The sequence below is a fragment of the Miniopterus schreibersii genome (genome assembly GCF_964146895.1).
Source record: "Miniopterus schreibersii genome assembly, chromosome: 1".
Taxonomy (NCBI): domain Eukaryota; kingdom Metazoa; phylum Chordata; class Mammalia; order Chiroptera; family Miniopteridae; genus Miniopterus; species Miniopterus schreibersii.
Window position 1 is genome coordinate 166438259 of NC_138101.1, and position 17454 is coordinate 166455712.

General features: G+C 45.3%; 1 protein-coding gene across 1 annotated transcript; it reads left to right on the forward strand.

Annotated features, from left to right (window-relative positions):
* Positions 1-2988: 2988 nt before the first annotated feature.
* Positions 2989-17247, forward strand: PTGER2 (prostaglandin E receptor 2). Its single transcript, XM_081118738.1, has 3 exons — positions 2989-3032; positions 3461-4323; positions 14009-17247. The coding sequence occupies exons 2-3, from the start codon at positions 3508-3510 to the stop codon at positions 14249-14251; spliced, it is 1059 nt and encodes a 352-aa protein (XP_080974864.1). The 5' UTR covers positions 2989-3032; positions 3461-3507; the 3' UTR covers positions 14252-17247.
* Positions 17248-17454: the final 207 nt, after the last annotated feature.

Consider the following 17454-nt stretch of genomic DNA (forward strand, 5'->3'; position numbering starts at 1 on the left):
TAACATCTTTGTGTAGTTTTCAGATTATGTCTCCTTGGGGCAATACTTTTCATTATCTCTGGGCTGAAGCATATTCAAAATTTTTAATAATAAGTAAACTATTCCTACCAGGAAGACTGTACTAACTCATGCTCCCACCAACAGTAAGACCATTTCCATCTTTTTTTTTTTAACTGAGTTCATTGGGGTGACATTGGCTCTCAAAACCATACAGGTTTCAAGTGTACAACTCAACCAAACATCATCTGCACACTGCATTGTGCGCCCAACGCCCAGAGTCAAGTCTCTTTCCCTCTCCATTTATCCCTCCTTTGCCGTCTTCCACCTCCCCTCACCCCCTTTCCCTCTGGCTATCACCATTCTGCTGTCTGTGTCTGTGATATATATGGTGGGTTGCTTAATCCCTTCACCTTTTTTCACCCAGCCCCCCACCACTGCTCCCCTTTGACAGCTGTCAATCTGGAGACCATTTCCATCTTTGGTCATGCTGGGTATGTGCAATCTTTTCAAACTTTATGAATGTATCAATCAAAAATAACATCTAAATTGTGTTGAGTGGCCTGCTAATGAGTTTTAGTGCAGTGTTGAGGATGGGTACCTTGCCATGTGCTCCTTTCTGGCTTTGAAAGGATAGCATATGCACTATACGGGGGCCTGGGATGTAAATTAGGCAGTCTGGCTTCCATACTCCTAGCTTTATTGCACTAACTCTGTGTCCTTGGGTGAGCCACTCAACCTTTCTATGCCTTGGCTTCTTCAAATGTGAATGAAATGGGTATTCTTGAGCTTCCTTCCCAGCTACTATCAGGAGGGGAGGGTGGGTAATGCACTGTGCAGATCTGTCAGGTCAGACACTGTTGGTTGACTAACACAACACCATCCCCAAACCCTTTCTCCTTGCCTGTCTTTACTATAGAAGAGGCTGGAAATGCTCAATATCCCCTTTCTCAGCCTCTTTTAGAGCTAATGGGTGGCCATTTTACGTAGCTCAGGCTAATGAGATGAGAAGGAAAGTTTGTTGGGATACTTCTGGGAAATCCTTTGTTTTCCTGATGAAAGAAACAGACACAAGAGAGAGCAAGCTCACAGGTGCTCTCTCTCTCTCACCCTCTGCCTTCAATGCAGACTTGATGCCTGGACCTGCGGGGTGGTTGTGGTGACTCTGTATGATGTCAACTCAGATAAGCAGGATCTGTTTTCCAGAATTCTGCATGGTTTCAGGTTATTGTTGGCCATCAGAGAAATGTTGCACAAGATCTGGAAGGCAGCAGCGAAGCATCAGCCATGGTTTCCATGTTCTGAAGGGCAATGCAGGGCTCCAGGCGTGGAGGTAACTCTAGCACATTGTCACTAATCTGCTGGCTCACCTTGGGCATGAGGCAGCACCCAGACTCCAGCTCCTGCCTGATCTCCTTCTTCAGCCTCTCCAAGTCCTAAGCCAAGTGCATGTGCAGCTCCATGAAGGGTGCCAGCTTCCCTGCATTATCAAGGCCAGAGGTAGTAAGAGACACACGCAGATCTAGCCTGTCTTTCCAGTTGTTCATGAATTCCAGTTTGTCCTGCAGATTCCAAGTCTGTTCCTACTCTCATCCAAGTCCAGCTTTCTGCCCTGACTGCCTTCTGGCTGACCTATGGTGACTTCAGGCTTAACACTAGAATGAAAGACAGCAAACAGCCTTGCATAGACTCCTCCAGCTTCCACGATCATGTAAGCACTGAACAACAGAGCTTCTGTGATGATGACAGTGATTTATGTATGAGCAGCCCTAATAGGATAACCACAGCCACACGGGCTATTGAGCACTTGACATGAACCTTGTACAACTGAGAAATGAAATCTTTACTCTTATTTCATTTTAATCCATTTAAATTTAAAGAGCCACATGTGGCTAGTGGCTACCATATTGAACAGCATAGGTCTAGTGCCTAATAATAAATTTCTCATCTTTGTCACTCATAGTGGTTCTGTTTCTCTGTTGAATCCTGATATGGGCGGCAACTGGTGCCCATGTGCAGAAGAGCATGAAGATGGAAAGCCAGCACTCTAGGAATGACAGGGCTGGAGAAGCGAGTTCCCGCAGGCCCACCAACCTGCCACTGTTGAACATTTTATGAGAAAAATAGAACCCCCTTTAGTTTGTCCTGTTGGAACCCCATCCCCATTTCAATCCCCAGGCCAGGATGATCAATGTGAGCTAAAATATTCACGGAAAGCAAGCAGGCTCCAGTAAGGTGTGCTCTTCAGCAGGTGGTCTTTCCTTTGCTCCAACATGAAGAATGGTTGTCCCTTGCCGGTTCCCTATGCAGAGCCTCCCACCTCCCTGTCCGCTCCCTTCCCCTGTGAATATGACCTTCCTTATAGAATATAATCACCCCTGTTGTCTGTCGAACTGAATTTTTTTTGTTTTAAACATCACCCCATTTTCACAATTCTGCAATATCGCAGCAGATGGTGAACAACCATCTTTGCCAGCTCCAGTCTCTTGAACTGGCCGCTTAACCAATAAACTTTACCAGGAACGGGTTTTGCCAGATAGGCCACAGTTAGCTGTGAAAAAAATTAATGGTTGAACAATCTTGTCTTTCAAGGCGTAGTTTGAGGAGAGAACCGTGGTAGTAAGCAGTTTAAAGCCATGTCCACAAACACAGTTCTACACAAATCCAAGGAACATTGCGTGTGTGTTTTTTTGGGGGGGAGCGGGGGTTCTTTTTTAAAAAAAAATGGTTGCATAAACAAGTGGTTATCCGTTATGGTGTTGACATAGGAAAAGGTGAAATGCTGGCAACGGAATAAAAGCAATAGTGCAACAGGCAGCTGAGCGGCATGCGTGGGCTGGTTCCTTGGATGGACAGACTTGCTTTTCACTTCCTCTCCGTTTTGGTCCCTCCCTCTTGGTGTATCTTCCTGAGAATGTTTAAAAAAAAAAAAAAAAAAAGAGCCTGCTGGTCTCACTGCAAGCCGCCCTTGGTGCCTGCTGTTCCCTCATTTTTAACATCTCCCGGGACTGAGTCCTGTAACTCTCCAGTGCTGGGTGAGTCGCCGCGCTGCGCGGTCGCCGCCTTGCAGCGCTCCGCAGGGCTAAAGGCTTCCGGGGGGTCCGCAGACGGCGCGGCTCCCAGCGCCCGACCCCCGGGAGCGGAGCGCCGAGCCCCGAGCCCGCTCCCCGCCGGCGCGCCCGGAGCGCCAGCCCCCGGCCCTTGGGAACGGCGCGCCCAGCGCGCCCTCGGGCGGCGCGGAGGAGGCGGCGGCTGCCCCTCGGCGCGGCGGGCGCGGGTCCGGGAACCCCGGCGCCGCCCGGATGCTGCAGCCCAGCTACCTCTGCGGCAGCTGCGGGGTAGACCCGGGCCGAGCCTGCCCCCGGGGCGCACGGGGGGCCGGAAGGGGGTTCAGGATTCCGACCCCTCCCCTTTCCCCTCTGGGTCCCGGAGCACTCCCGCGCTCAGACCTTCCTCCTCCCAGGTACGAGCCGGGAAAAGAGGGCCCATCTCCGCCCCCGGCACCCCACCATGGGCAATGCCTCCAATGACTCCCGGCCCGAGGACTGCGAGACTCGACGGTGGCTCCCCTCGGGCGAGAGCGCGGCCATCAGCTCGGTGATGTTCTCGGCCGGGGTGCTGGGGAACGTCCTGGCGCTGGCGCTGCTGGCGCGCCGCCGGCGGGGGGGCGCGGGGCGCGGCGCCCGCCGCGGGAACTCGCTCTCCTTGTTCCACGTGCTGGTGACCGAGCTGGTGTTCACCGACCTGCTGGGCACCTGCCTCATCAGCCCCGTGGTGCTGGCCTCGTACGCGCGCAACCAGACCCTGGTGGCCCTGGCGCCCGAGAGCCGCGCGTGCACCTACTTCGCCTTCTCCATGACCTTCTTCAGCCTGGCCACGATGCTCATGCTCTTCGCCATGGCGCTGGAGCGCTCGCTGGCCATCGGGCACCCCTACTTCTACCAGCGCCACGTGAAGCGCCGCCGCGGCCTGGCCGTGCTGCCCGCCATCTACGCCGTCTCGCTGCTGCTCTGCGCGCCGCCGCTGCTGCGCCCCGGGCAGTACGTGCAGTTCTGCCCCGGGACGTGGTGCTTCGTGCGGCACGGCGGCTCCGCGTACCTGCGGCTCTACGCCACGCTGCTGCTGCTGCTCATCGCCGCCGTGCTCGCCTGCAACCTCAGCGTCATCCTCAACCTCGTCCGCATGCACCGCCGGGGCCGGCGCGGCCGGGGCCGCCCCTCCACCGGCCGGCGCGGGGAGAGGGTGTCGGTGGCCGAGGAGACCGACCACCTCATTCTGCTGGCGATTATGACCATCACCTTCGCCGTCTGCTCCCTGCCGTTCACCGTAAGTCACTCTCTTCGCGTCCACAGCCCGGCCCGCGCGGGCTGCTCGCACCCTCCCCTCCCACGCCCACCCTGCCCACTGCCACACGGACTTTTGCAACTTGTAAAAGTATGTCCCGATTTGTAGAGGTCTGTGGACGTCCCCTGTCGCTTCTCACCTTTGCCCCATTTCCTTCCCCCCGTCCTGGCTCCTGGCCCGGGCGCGTGGGCCTCTCTGGGCTCGTGTTTGGCATGATACAGCCCCGCCGACCGGGAGCCTGGACTGAGGCTCACTGAGCCGGCCAGCCCCATCCTAGAGCCGAAGGCCCCTACACTGCGAGCTTGGCTCAGCACCTGAGGAGCAGGCACCATCTGCCTTCCCTGAGCTGCAGTTTGGCTGCTGGTACCTCCTGCCCACACACTCACGCTAGTTCTCCACACTCTGCCCGTTGTTTCTCCCAGGGCAAAATGTGGTACCCAACCCACAGCATTCCAGCCGCCGCTGAGAATGATCCCGGGTGAGAAGGGCCCCTGTTGCAAAACTTCAGAGCATTTCATTATTTGTCCTAAAAGTTCAACAAGCACCTAGTTTACAGGTTTCCCAATTTACCTATTGGTAGCATAACCCTTTGAATGAAAATTCAAAATACGTCCATAATGATAATGAGAGGAAAAGCTGATTGCTTGGAGGAACCCCTCGCTAAGCTTTGAGATCCCTCTAGAGGAGGCATTTGTACTCTCACAAAATATCTTCCTGATGTCACTGTCGGGAATACATCCAGGTGCTCTTCGGCCTATAATAGTGCACTTGATGAGCACAAGGCCACAACAGGAAGGGCTGGTGCATCTCAGGGATGGGAGAGGTAGGCATGTGCTGCACTTGCCAGGACCCAGCAGATCAGAGCCCGTCTGGAGAACTGAAAGGCAGGAGCCTAAGTGCTGGGATGGGTGCTGGCCTGGTTTGGGGCAACCTCAGCAGGTAGTTCTGTGAAGCTGTGAGCCCCCTAAGGGGTACCGAGCCCGGAATGTGTCCGAGCACAGCTGGCCTCTTACAGAGGAATGGAAACGGGGAGCTCAGGCAGCTCCACTCCCTAATCTTTAGAAGAATGAGACTGACCCTGCGGGCAGGAAGCAGTTGTCAGTGACTCCCACCTGCACAGTGTGGGAGAAAGAGACCGACAGCGCCTGCCATTAGCTTGTCTGACCTGGAGAAGCTGAAGAAGTAACTTTATCCCACTTCCCACCATCATCACTGTTTTTAATTATCTACATACGCTTATCCTCAGGGGTGGAAAAGGACACAGGGTTCTAAAAGCCCGGATGTGACCCTCCGATGCCCCAGATTAACTCCCTTGCTTAGCTATAGTCTCTTCTCCTTGGTCCCCACTGTGGCCACCACTTCTGCCCCATCCTCTGTTAGGGCAGCAGCTGGTCGGAATCAGTAAGTTACACCTTGAGGGGCATGGGACGGAGTGTGTGCAAGGTGCCGTGCTATCAAACGAAGGACTCTGGGAGTCTGCAGTTCCCACGCCCGACAGCCGGCAGGTTTGCGCCACAGAAATGCTATGATGTAGAAACCAACGTGGCTTCTCTGGGTTTGTTTTGTTTTACTGATAGAACCTATAGATTATGGTAGGAGCTAAATCAACTTTGGGGGTTGGGACAAGGAGGCAGAATAAGTGGCTATGAAAGAAAGCATCTCAGGTTCCACGAAACAACTTAGAATTCACCTTGGGAGACATTAATCATCTCTGAATTGGGGACAGCCTGTCCCAGACAGGTGGGCCTTAGGATGTCAATTCTTGGAATTTTATTTATTCTTTGTGAGTGTGCATATAAAAATGTCCCTGACCCCCAGCTACTTAAATAGCCTGGGAATGGACTTAGAGGTGACTTGTAAAAAATAACTTGTAAAAAGTATGATTTCCTTTCCGAAGCCCTTTAGAGGAGGAGAACAGGAGGGAAAAGGTCTCCCCTTCAAGCATGACTGATGTACTGCATAACCTGTATTTTTCAAAATAAAGGCAGGGAATTTCAATAGGTTCCTCTGTTTTTAAATCTGCCTTTTATCATGAGGACTCCATCATTACCATATACTAATTTTCAAATATATATTTGAATATATATGAATATATCTATTCTCCACCCCACCCCTTTACTTAATATTAAGCCAGGGGCAGATCCAGAGTTGCTACATGGAAGGAGCTTAGAGCTAGAAGTCTGGTTAGAAGGAGCAGGGCAGTAGAAGGTTTGTTTTGAAGCTGTGTTTTTATTTAGATTACCTGCTTATGGCATGGGAGAGGCTAGATGAAGATTATTTTGTCAATAGATTCTTGGCACTTGTTAGTGTCTTCATTTACACAGCACTTTAAACCCTATAAAATGTTACACTATCCCAATTTATTTCTTGGAGGGCTTATCTGATAATTCACAACTCATGGCTGCTGTTTGGTGCATACATTCTGCTCTTTCAAAATGCTCATCATGGGGGGCACTTTCCCCCGTGTCCTTTTAGTTTGTTGGCCCACAATAAAACTGTGGTCAGAAATGGCCTACACCAGTGTCCCACCTGAGGCAGGAATCATTTCCACACATCCTGACTGGGGACACTGTTAGACAAGGCAGAGGCTTGTGGTTGCCTTTGGACACTCTCGTGTTCCTCTCCCCAAGCACATGTAGTCCAATAGAAACAGTATAAGCCACATGTAGAATTTAAAATTTTCTAGTAGCCACACAACAAAAAATAAAAAGAAACATATTAATTTTAATCAATATATTTTATTTAACTCAATTTATTCAAAATATCAATTTAAAATATAATCAAGGTAAAATAATTATTAATGAGCTATTCCAACTAATTTTCTCCCTTGCGTCCCAGAAAACACTGGCAATTTACCCAATCTCTGCCTGTTCCTGCCAGAGCTGCTTTCTTGTCCCTTAGAAGTAGCCCAGCAAGGCAAGTTCACAGCTGTGCCCACTGCGACACCTGCTTGTTCCAGCACTTCAGGAGTGGGGGGAGGAGGAGAGTGGGGTTTTAGGAAGCAGTCATTCTGACCTGCCAACACTTTGGGACAATGACATTGGTAGTTCCAGTTTTCCTAAATCCTAGAAGAATCCCAGTCTAGGACTTCCGAAGTTTGGGAAGTGAAACTATCAAAATGTAAAATACCCAGAGCCCTGTAATGAAGTCAATTTCAACGTCAAATATCATTATCATCATCAACGTCAAAATGGCTAACATTTTGAGCACTAATTTTTACAACACTAACCCATTATCTTCACAATAACCTGTAAAATAGATAGTATTATTATTCCCATTTTACAGATGAGGCAAATCACTTACCCTGGGTCTCACAGCTGGTGAGTGTTGGAGCCAGGCAGTTTAGGCCTAGCCTGTTTGGCTCCGTGGTTAGAGCGTCAGCCCGTGGAGTGAAGGGTCCCGGGTTCGATTCTGGCCAAGGTCACGTACCTTGGTTGCAGGCTTGATCCTCAGTCCCGGTCAGGGAGCATGTGGGAAGCAGCCAATCGATGTGAGAAAAAAAGCCAGGCAGTTTAAGCACAGAGTTTATGCTCTTAACCACAATACTATGAGAGGGAAACTGCTCATTTCAGGGGTAACATGAGAAAATTAATCCAAGATTTCCAAGAGAATTGTGACCCAGTTATAAATACCTGGACCACTTTGCCTCTTAATTCCAACTTATTAGCTTTAAAAATATAATGGCACCCTGGCTGGTGTTGCTCAGTGGTTAGAGTCGGCCTCCGCACCAAAGGGTCTCAGGTTTGATTCGCTCGCGGTCAAGGGCTCGTTCCTGGGTTGCAGGTTCGATCCCCAGCCCTGGTCAGGGCGCGTGCAGGAGGCCACCAATCGATGTGTCTCCCTCACATCTGTGTTTCTCTCTCTCTCTCTTTCTCCCTCCTTCCCTCTCACTCTCTCTAAAAATTAATGGAAAAAATATCCTTGGGTGAAGATTAACAAAAAAATGTAAATAATAATAAAATGGCAGAGACCCGTGTCAGATCAAGGGGCCTGAGCTGGGACCAAGTGTGTGTGGTTCCTTTTTTCTTCTCCACAGACCTGTGAATTAAAGGCTAAGATTGAGATTTAAGGAGATTGGCTAATGTAAAAGCTACTCTAAATTAAGAAATATTCAGATTACCCCCCATGTAAAATCTTCCGTTGGTACCACAAAACATTTCTTAACTGATTTAAAAAAAAAAAGAAGAAAAAAAAAAGACCATGTGTTGTTTAGGAAATGACATTATTTTAGCTGTTCAGTACGAAATCATTCATGGAACCAACAACATATTCCAAACTGTTTATGCACTAAAGGGATATTGTATAAATTAATAAATTCCTCCTTATGTTAATCAGCTGTTGTCATCATTTCACAGAGATAAATAGAAACTTTCTTCATGAAATGGAACAGAGTGCAGGAAATATATCAGACTCCATTCTTGCCTCAGATACTGTTTGTGTCTTCATTTCCAACCACAGCGAGCCACTTTCTCATCACTTTACTAATAACTGTGGGTAGCTCCTAGTCATTTCAAACTGGTTTCCATATGCCATCCGGATAAAGCGCTTATGCATTTTATTCAGCTCTAAAATTTCAAGAGTGAAATTTTTAGAAATTCTTTAAGGCTATAATTTCTAGGTAAACCCGATTAGTGGAAATCTGATCTTTGCTATAGAGAACAAACTCAAGTAAACAGTACTGGAGTTTCCTGTTCATTCCTAGTAGTCTTTATGACATGAACGGGGGTGATAAAACTGATACAAAAGCGATATCAATTACATACATGGAAAATACCACAATTCTAGTAGGGGTGAAAGAGCAATCCAGAAATCTCTATGTGTAACCACCATGAACTTTGCTTGGTGATATTTTAAGTTAATATCTACGTAAGTTAATATTCATGCATCATTAATGATGTGCTTGGGGATTGTTGACATAGTCTTAATACACATTACTTGTTAAGAGAAAAAAGTTTCCCTATATGAGTGTTTTCACTTGGCATCTTTTCCTTTGCACTTTGATATTATGAAATGGTGGTTGTGAGTAAAGACACAATTACCCTGTTTTTTACATTTGGACAGCAAGAACCAGTGAGTTGATCATCACTGCTGTTTCAGGTGATTAAGACCTCAGCTTAAAGAAAAACAGCTTTTAGGGATGGTATATTTCTTTTTCGGCATTTCAAGAACCCATCACAGTATTAATTTTAAAAAAAAAAGAGAGATGGTGCGTGACTGATCTCTGGAGACAGTGCTTCAGGAAGGCAATGTACAAGTCTCTCCACCTGCAGGCTTCAGGCCCAGTTAACCTGCAGCCTGGCCTGCTTGGTTTCCGTGGCTTCCCCTGTCTGCCGTTTTGAAGTTTCTGATCACCCCTCCTCATTCTTATCTCAAGCTCACCTCCCTTGTGCCTCAAATTATATCAAGGTGTACCAAGCTCCATTTTTCTCAAGCTGCTCTGCTACCTAAAATTGCCTCCCCCTCACAGAAAACTAGACTAAGACTTCTGAAGCTGGGACAGATGTGTGATGGGAGAGTGCATTAGGGGAAGGCTAACTCTCCTGTAACCTGCACTCCATGGACAGTGCAGTAGGTCACATTTGCAAAACCTTGTATTTATCAGAGACCTGGGTAGATGGTTCATAGTGTTCAACATTTTCTCAAAGGGGTTAGAGTCACCACCCTGGAATATTCAGGCTCAGAGCTCTAAACCTTAGCACTGACTCTCCTTTGTGTCTGGCTCTGGGATCACCTGGAGCACAAGGCAGGGGACACTCTTTAGTGCGGGAGCCACATTCAGGCCCCAGTCTTTCTTTCTGAAGGGAAACTGGCTCCTATTCCCTCTACCACAAGGCACCTATGATTTGGGGGAAGGAGTTGCTTTAAAATATCAAATACCTGGAAAATAATCTCCACGTGATTTTTTTTTTTTAAGAATGAATTATGCAAAGCCTATAGCCAGGACACTCACGAATGTTTTTCACAAGGAAATAAACATACAACAATCTCTGCCTGTCATTTAGCTGTGAAAAGTGGGGAAAGAGAAGCATCCAAAGAAGCCAGGTAGCTACTCAGACATAGCCATGGTTTTTACCAGGGACAGTGACACCCATAAACCTCTGTGCCAACTTCGAAAAGATGTCTCCTACAAACTCATAATTGAGTCATTCACTGGTGCATTTTACATGAGACTTCACATCACAGGCCGGCAATAGAGTAGTGACTAAAAGAAAAACTGGGGTTCCCCTGCTTGAGCATGACTCCATGACTTCCTTACTTACTTGGAGTGTGATTTGGGACAAGGTAACTAATCTAGGCCTCAGTTTCCTCCTTACTAAAATGGAAATAATATTTTGCAGGTTCATGTAAGGATTAAATAGAATAATACATAATTTGCTTTGCACCATGCCTGGCACACACAGATATTCAGTAAATATTAGCTGCTATCTCCATAGGATTCAATTTCTAAGGGAAAACCGGGATTGTATGTTAATGATTAGGAATTCTGGAAGCTCAGTCATTTGAGTTTATTTCAGGTATTAGGTAAGATTCCAAAGCAGGCCACTCAACCTTGGCTGCACATTAGAATCTCGTCGGGGTGGGGTGGGGGGGGGGGGATTAAAAATCATGATAGATACCCACGTTTAAATACTAGATTTAATTAATCAGAATCTCTGAGGGAATATTTTTAATGCCCCTTGGACAATTTCAATGAGCAGCCAGATAAAGTTCTCATTTGCTGTAAAATTCTGAACCCACTATGTGGTTGTATTGATGGTAGGAAAGTAGCTCAAACCAACAGTATCTAGTCAGTGCCAACACTTACTTCCATCTGTGCCACTTTGCAGCTGTTACAGTCTCACTAAAGCCCAGGAAAGAGACCTGTCCTAAGGAATGAACACTCGCTTGATTCAGTTAGATTAGCACTTGGTATTTTTCTTACAGCAAATGTGTTAGTAGTGTGTACAGAAATATGTATAAATTCTACTAGCCTCTGAAGCAAAATAGCACTAAAACATTATTCATCAATTGATTTCTATGCTGCGTGTCAGCCTTTCATTAAAACCCAGGATTGGCTGGCGGGAGAGAGAATGGAGAGTTATTGTTTAATGGGAAGTTTGGGAAGATGGAAAGAGTTCTGGAAATGGATGGTAGTGTTGGTTGCTGTTCTGTTCTTCTGTCAGGTGTGGCCATGAGAGAGGCTCAGGAAAATAAAGTTTTTCATACTCACAGGTCCTAGAAACAGCAAGGAACGCACAACACCAAGGGCCACATAGGAAAGTACTAGTGCAGGTCAGGCAGCAGGAGCCTGGGCCAAGGAGTTTCCGAGGGAAGGGCGAGGCAGGGCAGGGTGACCAGCGTAGGGCAGGCTATTGGGATCCTTTCAGCAGGCTCTAAGCTGTAGGACTGGCCCCTAGTTGCCTGGTATCGGGCCCTGGGGAGATTAAGGCAGAGGAATATTGCCTCCTGGGCCACAGGGCCAGATAAGGGGCTTTGGCTTGGTTAATTTGCATGTCAAAGGATAGCTCTCTGGGGGGCCCTTGGCTATCTCTAAGAACTGGGCATCCCTGAAGGGGCAGTCTCTCCCCGGCCAGAAAGGTTTTTAGGATGTCAAAACATCATAATATACAGAAAATTAAAAAGTATGTAAACAAACAGTTGCACAACAATGTGAATGCACTTAGTGACACTGACTTGTACTCTTGAAAATGATAAATTTTGTTATGTATATTTTATAATTAAAACACACACACACACACACAAAAAAAAACCCAGGGTCCACAAGATCAAAAATGATGAACTCTAAGCAAAAGACAAGAACCAAAATTTTTTTTAAATGAAGAGGTAGAAGACGACAAAACTTGCATCAAGAACTTCAAGGGTCACTGAAGTATGTGTCTTTTCCAAGTATAAAGGAAGAAATTATCTTCTGCAAAATATTGGCCAGCTCCTGAAATGCAAATTTTAAGCAATTTTTAAAATTTGCATTGTGGATGAAATGGAAAGGAAACAAATAGTACAGAATTGCTTCACCCTCTAAAACCATTCCTCACTTCTCATTGCTCTGTCATACTCCACAGAGATCAGGAACTGAAAACCTGACTCATCTTCGCTTGTGGAGCTGTGACACTAGCATACTGAGGCCTCCCTACGCTGCCCATCTGGCTCACCTGTTCAGTGCTATCATAGTCTTTGGCGAAACTAGATTATAAACTCGGACTTCTCTGCTACAGAGTGCGTGTGGGTGTGTGTGTGTGTGTGTGTGTGGTGACTAATATATCTTAATCTACCAGGTTTATATACAATGGTATCCTGAATTTCTACACTCTTAAAGAGACCATATAAGTTCTGTGTATTTCTCATCCAAAAATAGTTCTGCTGCGAAGAAAATTATTGCCCCATTGCATATCCCCACCTACCTTTCTCTTCTCTCTATAATCAGGGAAATCCTCCATCAATTCTTCTTTTTCCTTACTCATCTGCCAAGTCTTTTCTCCATTCCCTATGCCAACATTCTCTGGCATAAACACCTGTGGCTGCCAAGCCTTCCTGCAATTGTCCTAACATAAGCGACTGGAAGATGACCACTCTCCTCCCTCCCTGCAGTTCGCTTTGTCTATCCATTTGTCAGATGCCTCCAGAGTAAGCAGGAGGGGAAGAAATAAAACATCTCTTCTGGTAAAGCAGGGTGGAGGAAAGAGGGAATAGCTTTCTAACTCGTGGGCTACCGTTGGCAAGAAAGTCCCTGGAGCATTGTAAAGAGCAGTTTTAAATGACTGGGTGTGATTTACATCTGTTTCCCTCTTTTCTGTAAGCAGAGTGAAGCGTTTGATCTTTTTGAGCACATACAGTTCCATTCCTTTTCATCTGACCAGAGAGTTGTGTTGCTCTCTAAACATCTAAGGAATCCGATGAGAGCCGGTGCGTCCTTGCAAACACTGGTCAACATGTGAAGGTGGGCCAGCTTCTCGGTGTTTAGGACAGGGCTCTGGAGGCCTTTGCTCTAACACAGACGACCTGGATGGGGCACATGGTGAGCAGAGCACCAGTGCCAGAGGAGCCGGCGCCTGTGTCCTGACTCCATCACCAAACAGCCCTGGGAACTTGGGCAAGTCACCTGAGTTCTCTGCACCTCAGGGTCCCCATTGGTAAAGTGGAGAGAATAATATTGTGGGGCACATATTCTCTGAGCACAGTTTTAAGTAGCTCTTACCTATTATCTCCTCTCATCTTCCCAACTAAGGCATAGGTATTGTGGCCCTTATCGCCTATTTTACAGATGTAACTGAGGCACCAAGAGGTCGGCTTTTCACTTCTGGTCCCAAAGCCATCTGTGGAGCCTGGATTCAAACCCAGGCCGTCCGTGGCCAGCACCCTGTTCTGTTGTGTCCCCTCTCGCACTGAACTCTGATCATTAAATCAGATTAAGTGTCCGGAAGTGAATGTAACATGTTGTTATTAACTTTCCTGAAGTTCACTTCCTCATCTGCCAAAAGGAGATAATACTTCTGTTTCAGAGCTTTTGAAAGGAATAAACAGACGGAAGAAGAGAGATCCTGCTGTCCACCTCTCACCACCACCACACAAAAGACGTTTTGCTCTTAAACCTTAAGAAATCGCCTATGGTCTCAGCCTGTCCACTGCTACAGTGTAAAACTAACGTCATTTCCCCTTTTGCTTCTTACAGATTTTTGCGTATATGAATGAAACCTCTTCTCGAAAAGAAAAGTGGGACCTCCAAGCACTTAGGTTTTTATCGATTAATTCAATAATCGACCCTTGGGTCTTTGTCATCCTGAGGCCCCCGGTTCTGAGACTGATGCGCTCGGTCCTGTGCTGCCGGGTTCCATTAAGAACACAAGATACAACAGAAACTTCCTGTTCCTCACGGTCACATGCCAGTAAACAGACTGACCTTTGTGGACAATAGCTAAGAAGTGCTTGGTTAGCCAGCATCTGGAAGATCATTTTGAAATGGTTCCTTGGAGAAATAAAAAAAAAGTAGTTTGTAAACAAAATGAAGCTACCCCCATGAAGCAGAGGAAACCAACATTTCGGCAATGGTTTAGGCTGCAGACATGCTGACAAGCATTTCCTGGAGGTGCCAGGAGGAGCTAGAAAGTCTCCCCTCGGTGAGCATATTAGTTACATGGCCTTTAGAGGAACAACCAGCTGCATTCAAGAGCGGTTACCTTTGGACTTAAGCTTTCCTGTTGAATGAGAAAGCATGTGGTTTTGTAATTTGTTTAAAACCCGAAATAGTTACTGTGTGTTTTCCATTTTAATCTTCTGTGTAACTACTGTTATAAACATACAGAGTACAGTCAGACCAGATAAAACTTCATATGTGTTCCCTAGGAAGTTGATATGTGGAAGCAACCAAGCCTCGTCCTCTGTGATCGCTTAACCAGCCCCTTCTTTGAACCATGAGCTTGAGAGCTATGGGCACTTTGCGTGGGGGCCGTACTCTCTCGTCACTACAGTATTACTCATAGAAGAGTAGGTTCAGCTGCTTACTGTCTTCTTTCACTAGTCCTCCGGAAGCTGTGTGTCAAAGTGTCAGATTATTTATTTTATGATGTCCATTGTGCTAATAGGAACCAAGAAAACTTTAGGAATTTTCCTCTCAACAAGAAATAACAGGCTATTAAGAGAGCTGATTCTGATTAACACTCTTCATTCTATTTCCAGGGGAGGGTATATGTGGCTATGTCCGAAGCCACATGTTAGGGTTAAAAGCTGAAAAATCTGGCGAATTCTTCAGATACACTGGAACCCTTTTAATGCTGATGTTGAGGCCATGACTAACATCTACTTTATAAGATGATTGTGTTGTAGCAAGATTCATCTGCCCATATTTTTATCCAGAAAGCATGGCTGACTAATACTATATAGGAAAGCCTTTATCAGTGAGTCATAGCTTTATGTATTTCTAAATCTAAATGTTTGGCGTGGTGTCAACTCAGCACCAAAATATTTCAGTGGCTTTGCACTGCTTAATCATACCTTAGTTACTGTGTAAATTCAGCTGAAATGTTACAAAAGTAAACTATAAGAGAAAAATTTGAAAATGAAATAGTATTTGATGAATCCCCCCAAATAACATTTCATAGTTAGAGTAGATATAATATTTTTTCAATGAGATAAAAGTAGGAAAAAATCTAACTTGGAAGGATTTTAAAGTAGGGTTGCATTGTAAATTGGAGTTTAAAGTACTCAATATAGTACTTGGTACTAGAGGATTTTTTTTTCCTTCCAGCATCATCTTCCAAGTAGTAGAACAGCCTTTTTTTTTTCCTTTCTGTGAATGTTATTACAAGGTAGCTGTTGTAAAAAAACAAAAAGGGATGTTAGTTTTTTCCAAAGTCTCATTGAGTTGCTTACGTAAAACCATTTCCTATAAGTAGTTATCAAACTAGATGATCACTTAGAATTTTTCCAAACCATTCTAAGCATCAGTGTATTTGACACAATCTATGTCAGATCAGCTCTTATTTTAAAAAGAATAAATAAATGATTTGCTTTTCTACTAATTTAAACAAACCAGGCAAAATTTAACTTAACTAAAATCTGGACATGTAAATAAATCTTCCCTGTCTACCAACTATTCTAACATTAAGAAATTGTTCTAAATAGAACTAATTAAGCTCATGGGTTTTTCCTAAACATAAAATTATGAGGTTACTTTGAATCTGGAAAATTGATTTTTTTTTTTTTTTTTTATCAGATGACTTTTTTTCTCCAAATGAAAATGTTAACTACAATCCTTCACCCCACCTCACCACCCCCCAAAGCAACCTCGGACATAATGTCACTAGTCGGAACAAAATGATTCCCTCTGGGGGCCCAAAATATAACAGTTTAAGCCATTTATTTAAGGACTGGTAGATTTCTAGAGCTTTGTTTCCTAGTTTACTCCTGTCTCTTGCACTGCATTAAATGACTATTTTATTTGCACTGATACATACGTAGAAGGAATTGAAGGTAAAAATCCTATGTAATAGTCAATCACTTACTATGAATGGTCATTTAAAAGTAACAGAAAAACTTACTAGGGCTAGACATAAAAGTGTTTCTTTTTTTAAAATATCCCATCTCATCAGACAACCTAGAGCGAGACCAAAGCTCTAGAAACAGCACCAACCTCAGATCGCCACGCTGGGAGAGGCTGCAAGCCCTGAGCAGCTGAGGAGGGCAAATCCGAGCCACATCATTACGCTCTCAGTGTAATTCGGTTAAACTTTTGGCCCCCTGCCTGCTCCTGTCAGTGCACTTTGAAAGAAGGATTGTCCTAATGCTGATATAACATCATTTCTGATTTGAACCAAGAAAAAAACCAACGTATTCAGGTTTAGAATTTGGTGACTTGGAAAGCCTGACTAAGACAATTAGCTCGCCTTAAGCAGAGGTTTATTTATTTCATTTAGCCAAATGTAGTGGTTTAAGCCAATCTAATGGTTTTCTGAATTTGAGAAGAATCCGTACTTGAGCCACTCACAGATAGAGACGTGATTTATGTATGTGGGCGTACGGCGCCTACTCACACAGGTGGTATTACAACTTGAATATTTCATGACTACCTTCTGTCTTCATCAAACACTTAACTCCAATGGAATTCCTCTCCGAGAGCACTTTTATAACATACCTCCAATAACTCACAGCATTATAATTGTTTTTAAATTTGATCACCTGAAATGAAATACACTATGGAAATAAATATTATTTTAGCAATTCCCAAAAGCTATAGTCTAACTTATACATGGGACCAAGGCCATGCATTGGGCATTAATTTTTACTTCAGAAAGTTACTTTTTTGTTCTGGTAGATTGTGTGGTTATTTTTTATTGCAAGTAAATTTTCTTGAATTATATTTTTTTATTTACTGTAAATTGTATGTACTATTAAAGGTCAATTTGAGTGGTTTAATTCTGCAATTCATATGTTTCATTTGTTAAAATCTGCCAAGAGTCAAATATATCAGTGAGGATTCCGGCAGAAAGGGATGGCACAGTCAAAAGGGTGACTGAGGGCTGCTAATAAAAGGAATATTTACAGAGAGGTAGGGTTAAGGGAATCAACAAGGGATGGTGAAGGACCTCTTGCAGCTGTTACCACTCGTAAGCCAGCAGGGAC